The sequence below is a fragment of the Pinus tabuliformis genome, chromosome 7 (assembly GCF_031772625.1).
Source record: "Pinus tabuliformis cultivar Carrire ecotype Pingquan chromosome 7, CPIR1, whole genome shotgun sequence".
Classification (NCBI taxonomy): Eukaryota; Viridiplantae; Streptophyta; class Pinopsida; order Pinales; family Pinaceae; genus Pinus; species Pinus tabuliformis.
The window spans coordinates 771076461-771090174 of NC_142293.1; the positions used below are offsets into that span (position 1 = coordinate 771076461).

A 13714-nucleotide genomic window follows, 5' to 3' on the forward strand; every position below is an offset into this window, starting at 1 on the left:
ATATTATCAGGGGAGCAAATCTTCCCATATACATGTCATTTACTTAAAAAAAATCCAATTCCAATCCCAAAACACATCATGTCTACTAACCTAATTAATATTTAAACTTAAAACAAAATAAATTTTAAATATACTAAATCTTAATAATTAGATATTTTTTCTAATCTTTAAGGAAAATTAAAGCATCTTGATATATAATAGAATAAAATAACATAATCTAGTCAAAGATAATATTAGATTTATCCACTAAGGTTAAAGAAAAAATAACGCACAAGGATAATACTAGATTTTCCTGTCAGCTTTAAGAAAAACTAAAGCATCAATGAGAAGTATTGGTTGTCTGGTTGCTTGTTCTGAAGCATCAATTCATTGACCCTGAAGCATTATTTTTTGAAAGATGCAAAAAACAAATTGTACAATATTTCAGTGTGCAGTGTACAATGTTTCAGTTGGGATGGGTATTTGACGCCAGAAAAACAAAACAACAAAACTAAAGAACTATACATCCTCCATTATGCACCAAATTCATGTTCGCGGCTGATGCCACACACTAGTTGCAATCATAACTAAGTAATGCAACCTCTGGATTTGCGATTCGTACACACAACGAGCCTAAGCCAGAAAGCAAATTCCGAAATGCCTTGTAGTCGAACGATTGAACCAGAGAAGCTAGAAAACACAGTACATATTCAGGCCGAAGGACGGCGAGGGCAGAAGATGAGGGTGTAGGAAGCCGTGGGAGGAGGGCATATGGTGCTACTTTGGAAGGGGAATGCACGAGGACACGCCTTCTTAAATGCCTCGTTGAACGCGGGCGAACTCGGCAAATATCCATCGAAATGACCATTGCACGCAGTAACCACGCTCCCTTTCTTCTTCATTTGCAATTCTTTCGGGCACACCACATTAGCGTTGGCTCTGCACTCCATGGACTCACAGGGCCGACTCCTACTGACATTATTGGCGGCATAACTTGGAACCACCGACATTGGAAGATTGTAGCCATTCTCCAACGTAACCGAATACGTGTCCGGCTTTGCTATTCCTCCCAGAAGTTCGAACTCAGCTTTAGTGATTGCCCTGATTTGAACTTGACTATCGGTTTTGCACTGCAGCTTTCCTCCACAATCACCGGAGTCGCAGCCTCCAATCCCTTGGGAATTGAAGACACAACCAGTCCGCCCCCAAATGAATCCCCACCAGAATGGATCTACATTCCATGAATATGACTCCCCTGCTCCCACTTTCTTCATGTGAGTGGGAGGAAAATTAGTTGAACCCGCAGTAGCAGGCCACACCGGAAATGCACAATTGTTCACCACCCTTATCGTCTTATAAGCCACAGGTGACTCTGTTATTCCCTCAGATTGCATTAGTTCACAAAAGATTAATTAACATTATCAGGATTGCCAGAAAGACAAACATTCGGAACAATTAAATTGGAGAATGAGAATTTTACCTGCAGAGCAACAACAAAGAAAAGACGTAACTGTAACAAGAAATATAGCTGCCCATGCCGCCATTATTAACTGGTCGCCGCTTCGAGTTCCCACCATTTTGGAGACTAGTTGTAATAACAGTCTCTATAACACCAAAATGTAAATGCATGGATTTTCCTGAATTTGTGTCTGCAGCCAAGATGTCACGCCATAATTTTAGTAACAGAGTACGAAGATCGACGGAGAGCTTACTGCGTCTAATTTTTGGTTGCTCGCAACTTCACAAATAACCGCAATTTGAAATCTCTGCAAGAAAATAAATAGAAATAGAAATGAGAGGCCAAAAGATGGATAGGGCTGTGGAAGTTATAAGGTGTAGCTGGACAAATGGCATGGCATGGCATGGTCGGTGGGGATAGCGTGTCCACTAACACTAGCGTGTTCCGAAAGTAAGGGAAGGTAAGGCAGATGGTCCAGAGACGGCACTACCTCTTGACGCATACACAGGCGACATTTACGGGATTTTACAAGCACAATAGTTGTTAAATTTGTACTAGGTGTATTATTAGGTTTTCCTTTTAATTTATTATTTTTAATTTACTTTTTTCCATGATAATTGTATTTTAAATTTTTATGAAGAATTTTCGACGAAAATTACATAGAAAAACTTATGTCGACGTGTTTCGAAACTTAAATGTTAAAAACCAATAATTTTATCTGTCAAAAATTTAAAAATTAACTTTTTATTTTCAAATATTCATTTTAATATATTTGAAAAATATTATTAAAATTTTATAGAATTTTCGGTTTTAATAGAAGTCAAAGTCTTTTTTACCAAAAAGCAAAAGCAATATAGCTATGTCTTCGGTAGTTATAAAAATAGCTCCATGTTAAAATATAAATATCTTCATTTTTTAATTTTCCTCCTGAGATGAGCGACAACCAAGGTTTCTGCATTTTCCTCATTCATGTTGAATTCTGGAGACTTTGAGAAGAAACCTGTTGCACGAATTACGACGTAGCTCGAGCCTTTGTTTCATATAGTGCCATACTCAAAGTTGAATCTATTCTTCTAATTGTTCAAGAAGCTCCGCCCATAAATAATGTTGTGGATCAAGAATCTTTTGATGATGAATTTTTGTTTTAGTATGAAAATTTAATATGTTCGGTTAGTATGAAAATTATAATGTTGTGGATCAAGAATATGAAAATTATAATGTTGTGGATCAAGAATCTTTTCATGATGAATTTTTCTTTTTAGATAAAGGGTAGTATGAAACTTTAATATGTTGGGTTAGTATGAAAATTAATATGTTTTGATTGTGTTTCTCTGATCTACATAAGTGGATTTCTAAATCGTGGAAACCTTTATTGTCAGAATATCTAACCATTTATCTTCTAGCTCGAGGTTTATTTGTTGTCGCTTTTGATAATGCCAAAGATAAGCATAAAAATTTTTATTCTCATTCCTAATTTTGGGGCAATGCTAGCCTTTTTTTGCAACCTTGGACTCCCTCTTTTGATCCAGTATTAGTATCTATTTCCTCATATCCTATTTGGGTTAGGTTTCTAACTCTTCCCCTACATTTTTAGAATCTCTCAGTGCTATCCTCTACTGGAAATGTGTTAGGGAAGTTTTATTGTTGTGGTCCAGCATGAAAAACATATCATAAAACTACTTATGCATGAATTTGTGTGGAGATGAATTTTAGTAAGGGTTTTCTTACTAAAATTAATCCATTGGCTCAAAATTATGTGTGGGCTCAGAAGATCGATTATGAAAATGTATATTTTTGTTGTAGAGCATGCTATGAAACTCGACGCATATTAAAAAACTACCCAAAGCATTTACAGAACAAAAATGCACCAAAAAATAACCAAATTATCTATATGATGGGAGGGAGCTTAGTACAAGCATTGCATGGTATATAAGGCAAAAGAATTTCAAGATAAGGGAGAAAAAAAGGAAATTTAGGAAGAAAATATTGATAAAGATGAATCTTTGAAGCAATCAACAATTAGTCAAGAAGAAGTGTGTGGAGAATCGTTGGATTCAACAACAATGCAAGAACAACAAATTCCAGTGAAAGATGAACATCCCCCTGAATCCCCAAGTAAAATTGTTGGAAAATCCATTTCTTGGGTAGATTAGGAAGATAAGGAAGATATGGAAAATAACAAGGTTCATGCATAAAAGGATTCACTGGACGTAGAAAAAATTGCAGATTGGATTAACATGGGGAAAAAATTTGCCAAGAAAAACCAAAAGTCTAAATTAAAGTAGCGGAAAATGGAGTGTAAATGCATATTGATTTTAAGAGTTTTTTGGAAAATTTTAAGTTGGAAATTATTAAAGTTTTTTGTTTCACAGGGTAATAGTTTGAGGGTTTCAATTGAGCCTTTATGTTCAATCTCAACTAGCAAAGATTATTGGCACTATTGAAGAAATGTAATGGTTCTAGGTAGAATTCTCATACCCCATTTCTTTGAAAAAAAATATAAAGACATTCAAACTAAGTAATAAAATTTCTATGTTATTATATTATTTCTTTTATTAATTTTTGTTGGGTAGTTAAGATAAACTTAGTCAAGTCACTGGTGGTTCTTGAGCTCCAAGTTTATGAGAACCCCTATTATTGACCCATGGTATTCATGTGGAATAAAGGTGGAAATTAAAATAGCCTAGATCATCTTAATTTGAATCTTCCAAGAGATTTTATCTCTGGACACTTAATAGGTACAGAGTTAAGATGGATCTAGATTGATTAATACTTTGAAGATGTAATTTTTTATAGTTACATAATTTTAATGTATTTTTTAAATATTAAATTATATTATAAAAATGATTTTTTAATGTAATTTTGATGGAATATATTTTATTTATAGGATAAAAAAGTTTAATTTTATAAATAATTAGTGATATGAATAGTTTATGTAAGTTAAATGACAATATTGTTATGTGTTATTTTTTAAATATATTTATAATCCATGTATTTTAGTTTTTAAAATTATTTTATGAGAGATTAAACTATGGTTTAAGTCCTAGAGTTATAATACTTGTTGTATCTCCCAGAAACAACCTTCGATTGCTTCAAGACCAATCCCTGGGAACATCTAAAATGGTGTGTCTCAAATTATTTACAGGAAACTGGAGACAACACTTATGATCTATGGATACATATGTACATAGGAAATAGGTTGGTTCATTAATCGAAAGAAACAAAACATAGATTTTTGATACTTCTTCACTAGTTCAGATCTCAAAAATAAGCATAAAAATAGTGGAGGCCAAGAGCTTCAAGGTCTTATAACTTAATAAACTTTTGCAAAGTGGGTGAGAAAGGATAAGAGAGAAGAGTATTCCATCGCATAGAGCATATTGCTTCAAGACTTCTATATTCAACACACAGAGCTTGGGGCAGTAAGGATTTCTATGCTTATTTGGATTACGAGCAGAAATAATGAATGAAGGGAGAACTGAAAGCTATGATTCATGTGCTGCAGATTTAAAGATCTAATCTCAATAGTCCTCACAGGCATATACATAAATAATGTTCAGACAAATAAATTTGTGAAATAGCTACATGCATTTGTATTAACATATAGATACTAATGAATTTGTGAGGGAGCTTGAAACAAATCTAGCAACAATAATTACATGCATTCGGGGAAGAAGCATGAACATAAAATGAGTTAGACAAAGGGAAACACATATTGTAATCCTTTGAAGAGGGAATGAACAATGTTTCCTTGATATTTTGAAAAGATTTGTATTGCAAAGGAAATACAGTCTGAAATTATAACATGCATTGTTTTCTCTAGAATTTATGAACCTTTTCTAAGTCTTGCATTCCTCTATTTATCTGGAGAGAGGAGCAAGAAAATTTATTACACAAAATATCTAAGGTCCCTACTCAACTGTCTATTTGACTAGCTGTATCAATCCTAAATGGCTCTATGGCACCAAAAATATTACAGAGTTGAATGCCTCCGAATTGGAGACACATTATAGTACAGCATAGTAAATAACCACAAGGAAAAATACACAAAGATCTCCTTGACCATCATGTGATCATCTCTATTTGCAGGAGTTGTTCTAGCTAAGATATGGCCTCCTACACTATTTCACATACCAATGTCTTCTCTACCTTTACTCCATTCAGTGCTGACTCCCGGACTCGTGTCTCAGTGATCTTCCTCTGAATCGACCCATCCCGTGCCTTGAGTGCACCACCTGCTCCTCTTAAAACAATAGCTTCCAGACCATCACACCCTTTAAACCTCTATACTACACTTCCAGTGCCCTAACACGCTGGTTGAGTTGCATTCCATGTGTAACAGCACACTCTCCCAGGGGTAAGCTTTTTTCCTCTAAAACAGGTGAAACATGCATTATTGATTTCCCCCTAGCCCCCTTTATTATATCCCCTCGTGTGTCTTTCCTCATATGACTGGGGGTTGAAACCAGGGGCTTAGCCCTCAGGAGCTAAGGCCTTTAGACCCATGTCTAGGATCTTTTTCCTTTGTATCACAAAATCCTGCATATCTGTGCTTTACCATGCTTTTCCCTTTTCCATGGTGTGGGCCAATAGTCCGGACGCGAAATCCTTATAGACCAAGCCGTAATAATTTATCACATCCGGGATAAAGTCTCACACATCGCAATCGGCCCTCTTCTGCTTTCTTAAGCTTTTCCCTTTAACTGCTTGTGATCACCGATAACCTGCTGAAGTCATCACTGCCATGTGTCACCCTATGGATGGTGTCATGTGGCACCCAGAAATAGCTCCATAGAACCCCTAAAAATACCAAAAATGAGTGACAGGTGTCCACTCACCATGTCATCTTCCATACTTGCCACGTCATCTTTGATGTCAGTTGCCATGTTAGCTCGGTGGACCAATCAAATGTTGCCACATGGTCTCCTAGAGGAGAGAGAAAAGGGCCTGCCCAGCCCTATTTTGTCAATAATTTCTTTGTTAAACTTTTCGGCCATCTCCCGACAATTTTACGTTATATCGGCAAATCGGCCCCCGCAATATTTATTAAGTCACCAACCCACCGATCCATAGATATTGCGGGGTTGTCAGATGCGGGATGTCGCCACATGGAGGAGAGATAAGGTGTTGGCCTGACCCTTGTTTTTTTAGCCCTTTCGTTTATAAATAGTTTTCTCAGCCTCCCGGTAATACAACACTATATCGAAAATAGGCCCTCGCAATGTCTTTGAAGTCTTAGAACCCTGTCAATCTGCTGATATGCGAGATGTGGGGTCATTGAGATGCGGGACTCTGATATCGGCCTTCGACACCGAGAACCATCGATAATCCTTAAGTATCAACCCAGGACCTCGCCAATATGCGGGATGCGATATTGTTAGGAGTGCAACACGTGACCCCCATAGAGGAGACAAAAAGGGGGTCCACCTGCCCTGTTTTGCCAGCCTTTTCCTTTGTATTTCGAAATCAGACCCTCACGTCGATTCAACACTATATCGTAGGGTTGGCCCCCCGTGAGGTTTGTTGAGTATGGAGCTCACCTGTCCATCGATAAGTGATGTGCTTCATGCCCAGGCTCGCCTAAATGCCAATATAAGACTTGTGATGGACCTCCCGGGTCCGATTGCGATTTTCTCCTCAAACTTAGCAATTTTTGGTTTTCCTGAGCTTTACAAGGCAATCTTCAACAGGCTCTAACATTTGCTCTGTAAATCCATTTTCAAACTTCTATATACCATTGGAAAGCTCTTTCTAAGAACTAGGCATTGGAGTGGGGTTGATGCAGCTCTAGGATATTCTGTGGCCTCAGATAGTGGCTCCAAAATTTCACTATTCTTGGGAAACCTCGACCAATTGAAACCCACAATGCAGTGAGTGACAATATTGGCTCCAACTGGGGATAGTGCCTTGCTGGTAAGGTGTTGAGGACCTGCAGACTAGTAGCTTTTCCTTCCATTGGGCATGGGGTTATTTTTTTTTTAAATGTAATTTTGTGAAAGAAATGACTTTTTTACAATAAACTGAAAATTCAAGTAACAATTTCAACATACACACACTGAATATTTACAATGAGCAAGAGATAGTTGTCTCTAATTTTGAAAATAAAATTTTAGGAACTGACCATTTACAGGAAGTTCCGGTAGTTCACCATCCAATTTTTTGAGCATGTAAGTGTTATTTCCCCTTTCTTCTACAATCTTGAAGGGGCCAAACCATAGTAGATAAAACTTCCCATGTTTGTCTTTGTCTTCTCGTCTGATATCCCACTTGAGAATTAAATCTCCCTGCTGGAGAGTTCTGTCTTTAGCCTTCTTATCAAACAGAGATTTCATCCTTTGTTGATATTTTGATGGTTTGGTCCCCACTTGCTCTCTGTTCTTGTGAAGCTCAACCAACTGATTGATTCTTCTAGTCAAGGCATTAGGCTTTTCCTCATCTTCTTGTAGCAACTTAGCTACTGGCATTGCTAATTGGATAGTGAAGACAATAGCCTTTCCATATACTAGATCAAAAGGAGATTTCCCAGTGGATCTTTTAGGTGTTCCACGTTTAGCCCACAGAGAAAACTTTAATTGAGAATCCCAGTTCCTTTGATTTTCAATGATGGTCTTCTTTAGAACTCTCACCACAGTTTTATTTGAAGACTCAGTCAAGTCATTCCCTTTAGGGTAGTATGTAATGAAGTGTCAAATAATGATGTTGAATTTGTGGCAGAAGTTGGTGAACTTGGAATATTTGAAGACCTATGCATTATCAATGATGATTTTAAAAGGACACCCAAAGTGGGACAACATGTTCTCCTCCATGAATTTTATCACCACTGAATCAGTAGAATTCCTAGTTGGGATAGCCTCTACCCACTTGGTGAAATAGTCAATGGCTATTAAAATCCATTTGTGTTGGCAGCTAGAAGATGGGTTAATTTCTCCAATGAAGTCCAATCCTCATTGTCTAAAGGGCTCCTCCACGTGCACCGGAATCAGGGGGAGAGGAGAAAAATTCTGTCTTTCAGCAAACAGCTGCCATTTTTGGCATGACCTGACCTGAGAATAAACATCTCCAAACAGTGTGGGCTAGTAAAATCCTACCTTGAGGATTTTGTGTGCTGTTTCCTTCCAAATATAGTGTCCCCCGGAGACTCCCCCGTGGAAATACTCAATCACTTCATGGGTTTCTCCCTCCACCAAACAAAACAGTAATACCCCCATCGGGTCCTTCTAGTAGAGCAGTCTATTGGATATAATGTATTTTTGTGCCTGCAATATCAGACTCCGGTATTTTGATCTATCCAATCCCAATGGGCATATTAGAAACAAGAGATAATGAATAATTTTCTTGTACATGGGCAATCCCTCATATTTGGTATAGATCTTCTGCTCAGCCATTTTTATTCTATTTTGTTCATCCTCTGGACTGCTCTCCTCTATGATCAAGCTTATCCCTAGGGCTTGTCAGTTGGATTCAGACAAGATCTTGGCCAACCCTTGACCTTTTATGAGCTTGGTAGGCTTGATTTCTAGCTCATGTTCTTGTATTTTAGCTATCCATCTTCCCTTCTTTCCTTCACTATCTCACTGCACCAGAATGTCTTTGACTACTGTCGTTGGGACAAATGTTGTGATTTTGGATTGCAGCACATACATACGAAATGACTTCAGTGCCTTGACCAGTGCATAAGCCTATTTCTCCAATATATCATACTTCAACTTTGTGTCCCTCGGGACTTAGCTAAAGAAGGCAATAGGTTGCTCGTAACCATCTTTATTTTTTTAACAACATAACAGCAATGGTATGTGGAGAGGCGAAAGAAAATATGTAAAATGGCACTGAATAATCGAGGTTGGCTAGCACTAGGGCCTCAGCCAAAGCCTTCTTGATCCTAGTGAAATAATCATGGGGAGCGGAGCTCCACTTAACTTTGTTCTCCTTCTTGAGCATATATGTGATACCTTTAACTATCTTAGCATAGTTGGGCACAAATCTCCTTAAGAAACTTATCCTCCCCAAAAAGGCTTGGACTTATTTCTTATTTCTGGGCAAGGGAATGAGGCTGATGTCTTTGACTCATTCAGGGTCAATCTTTACTCCTACCTGCACTACTATGTGCCCAAGCAGCTTCTCCTCACTTAGGGTGAATTGAGACTTCTTCGGATTCAGAGAGAGACCATACCTTCTGCACTTCTCGAAGACAAGCTTTAAATGGAGGATATGCTCTTCATCAGCCTTAGAAAAGTTTGTGATGTCATCTAAGTAAACTACCACAAATTTATCTTGCTCACTTGCAAAAGCTATGTCCATAGCTCTCTAGAATGTGGCTCCTACATTTATCAACCCAAATGGCATGCGTGCGTACATGAAAGTCCCCCACGGGGTGGTGAAAGAAGTCTTTTTCTAGTCCTCTGGGTGGACTGCCACTTGGTTATATACTGAGAATCCATTGATCATGGACATTCTAGCCACACCCACTACCTTGTACAATATACTATCCATCTTGGGCAAAGGGTAGTTTTCCTTTAGGGATGCCCTGTTTAAATTTCAAAAGTCCACACAAGCCTTATCTCTCTATTCTTCTTCCGGACAAGGACCAAATTAGCCACCCACTCAGAGTATCTTAGAGGAACTATGATTTTTGCCTGCAACAATTTCCTTACCTCCTTTTCAATGGAGGGGAGTAAGAGTGGGTTTAGTGGTCTGAGTTTTTGTTTACATGGCTTTACCCCACTCTTCAGAGGAATATTATGTTCAATAATATTTGTGTCAAATGATTTCAAATCATCATGAGACCAAGAAAATACATCATTGTAAGTTTTGAATAGATTCTAAATACCTTTGTATGTATTATGGGGGGACTCCTTTGGCTAGCCTGATCTTTTGGGGTTCCTTCTCTGATCCGACGTTACAGTCTTCAACTTGCTCATCCTTCTCTGAGGCTATTGGCTGGTACGTTATGTTGTATTTATTGAAAAGTATTTCTAGTGGAACAAGTCCATGAGGGATGGTGTTCCCTTTTAGTTGCAAATTATTTTTCCCATCCACTGTGTCTTTCCACAGAGTGGCTTCTTGTTTTGTTTCTTCTTCTTCTTGATCGATGGTGGAGTGAGGAAACTCCCCAATGACTTCTATGAATCTTCTTACTTGCTCGTCATCTTTGAATACGTTCCATTGTTTGACATTATCAGGTATTGAAGGCTTGTGTTTGACTTTTATCTCATATCTGAGGAGTGGATTCTGTGGGGGCCTGAAAGTGCTTACAGCTACCGCAAGAGAGTCAACCATCATGTTTTCTTCCCTCAGAAGAAACTGGATTTTAAAGGCCAGGAAGAAATTGTCGATTAAGTCCCATACTTCATTTCGGTACATCCTTAGTGTGGGGTGTTTGGCTTGGCATTAGTCTCGGATCTGCTTCACGACTAGCTCAGAATCCCCATAGACCGATAGGCATTCAATGTTCATCTTTCTCATTGTTTGTAACCCTAGGAGCAATGCTTCATACTCCACTACGTTTTTGGTCGCCTTAAACTAGAGCTTGAAGGAGAGGGGTATCATGCTGCCTTCCAAACATAACAACAATGTTCTAGGTTTGTTCCCATCTTTTGAGTTTGCTCCATTGATGTTGTTGACGGTGCTGGACCCCCCAACATGTCAGGGGATCTCCCTGGTAAGAAGTCCCAACTAGACCTTAGACCGTTTGGTGTAGGAGTCCCAGCAGTGGGTTGTATGGTATCACCTTGACCGCAGTTGCGCGCAGAGACAAGTAATATGTCCCTGTTGGTAGCAAGGGTGTGACATATGCAGCAAGTCAAGGAAGGTGCATGAGCAGTTCTAACACATGGGGGGTGATGTGAGTGATCCACTTGGAGACCTATGAAAGCACGGAGTTAAGAAGGGAACACATGAGTAAAGATGCATCACAAACTGGAAGGCAAGTGAGCTAGCGATCCAAAGTGATGGTTAAACCAATAGCACATTTAAGTAAGATTCATACATACATACATAGGAAAGCCATACATGCATGCGTAAGTAAAACAGATACATATATCATTTAGAGTAAACAAGATATATGGAATACAATACAACACATGCATGAAACGTGTTAGCTCTACTATATTAATAAGTGAAAGTTCCAGTCATACAATGCAACAATGACCAACCACTAGTTCTGACAGTGGAATGTTCCAGTCACTACCGCCGGTTCCTCCAAAGAGATATACTAGCTTTGCACAGTGGAAAATCCAAGGCTCGTTACAATACTCTCCAAGCTTTCTCTAAGATACTCCTATCAGAAGCTTAGCTGACCAAAAGCCTCTACAATGAGTTATGAGGGACTATATATAGCAAAGGGTGGGGTGGCCCTTGACATCCCCCTTTGTGACTATTCATCTACCCTCATGACTCTTCATCTACTCTACGGCTATTACATCCAACTATCGACACTTGAACTTCCACTTGAAAAGACGTTACATACAATCTGTACATGTACCCATGTGAGACAAAATAGGCTTGAGCAAGCCATGCAATACATCGCTATGACTCAGACAACTGTGTGAAGACCAGTTCTTCGAAATCCTCATGGTGGCCGATGGTGGCGAACTAATGCCAAGCTTGGTAGTCTGTGATGGTTTCCATGTACTCTATGGTGACATCTTTCTGGAAATGAACTCTTTTCTCCATCGCATCTGGGTACACTTCTCAGGCTCCTCTTTCCAAATCGTCTAATAACATGTGCATAATTATCTTCAGTGCAACCAAACCAGTGACATATCGATGCATGGTGTCTGCACTTATCACCAAGTCTGCACTGGTGGCTATGTGCATCAACTCATTAAAGTATGAGTCAAGCTCCAGTCAGACGTGTGCCTTTGTCTTTGCCTTGGCGAGTGTCCCAATAGATGGGATTGCATGTGCGTGCACAACAACATCCATACTCCTGAATACCCATGCATGGGAAGCCTACAAACTAGTGATGAGTTGTGGGAGATATTCAAAGTTCTAGATCTAACTCTGGATGTGTGCCTTAAGCTCGACCGCTTTAGGTTTCATCATCTTGGGCAAGTGTAATAGGGCTCCCTTGTATCTCATTCTCCATGTTTGTATGTTTTCAACAGCGGTATGCACGTTTGATAAGATACGTGCTCTCCTAGCACATTGTTGTTGCCAATCGTTGAGATGGACAACTGCCTTATGTAGGATACCAAACTTGGAATACAATGTTCACATTATTTTCTCCAGGGACAATACTTCATCTAGTGTTTCCTTATTCAACTCTGCTTGGGTGGATGTTGTAACCAATTCTCCCCCCTACTTAGTCGGCTATAACTCCTTATCCATTTTCTTGTTCTCTACTATCAGGAAGCAAACACTCAAGCTAGTGGCTTTAGCATATGCTCTAGTAGCATCAGCCAATGTTGTTGGATGCTTGTGCACGTCATACATGATCACTCGTTCCTCAAACTGCACAGGAGATGTGCTAACATCCAAAGTAGACACTCTGTGAGATTGCACAACTCCATGTTGCGACTCGTCGAATGATATGTTGTGCATTTCTCCTTCCAGATTGTCTCCAAGGATCTCAGTGTCTCCTTGGTCGCTTGGGACTTGCTCTTCTTCCATATCTGGTGAAGCTAGTAGTTTGACCTCTTGGTGGTAAGGCATGACATTAATGTCTTGTTCAAACTATTGCTACTCCATATCTGTATCCATCTGCTCAATTGCTTGTTCAATCTCTTGAGCGAAGTCCTGCTCATGCGACTGCTCGCCCTGCCTGCTTGGTGCGAGCTGTTCAGATGAGTTTACTACCTGTACGGGTGCATTTTCATCTATCTATACATGTTGCGCCCCCTGCTATACATGTCCTTGTTTCAATTTCTTCTCCTGTCTGTGCATCTCCTGTTCCTTCCAGAGTTGCTCCTTCAACTCATGAAACTCCTTCATTATTTCCTCCATCCTCTATTTTTCTCTCTGCCTTTGCACGTTCCTCCTGTCGTGCTGTTGCTTCTTTGCATCTATTGCCAAATCCACTTTCTTTACAAGTGGGTTTGCTCTGAACTTGAAACTTTGTTCTGCCTCCGCGTTGTTGACAATCTTCCTCTTTCCTTTGTTGCACGTCAGTATGTTTACCTCTGTTGTTGTTGTTGTTGGTGCTCTCCTGGATTCTGTTTCACGTTGCTTCACTATCCATTCCACAGTGATGTTGACTGGTTCATTGGGCCTAGGGGAGATGTAACAATATCTCCATGGGTCTTCCTCTGCTCAATGACATGCCCCGTGGATCCATTG

General features: G+C 39.2%; 1 protein-coding gene across 1 annotated transcript; it reads right to left on the minus strand.

Annotated features, from left to right (window-relative positions):
- Positions 1 to 491: 491 nt before the first annotated feature.
- On the minus strand, positions 492 to 1784 carry LOC149249850 (pathogenesis-related 5 protein Cup a 3-like). The gene is made up of 2 exons (XM_089456340.1): positions 1460 to 1784; positions 492 to 1351 (listed from the first exon to the last, which is right to left on the minus strand). The coding sequence occupies exons 1-2, from the start codon at positions 1554 to 1556 to the stop codon at positions 690 to 692; spliced, it is 759 nt and encodes a 252-aa protein (XP_089312466.1). The 5' UTR covers positions 1557 to 1784; the 3' UTR covers positions 492 to 689.
- Between the last annotated feature and the right edge of the window lie 11930 nt (positions 1785 to 13714).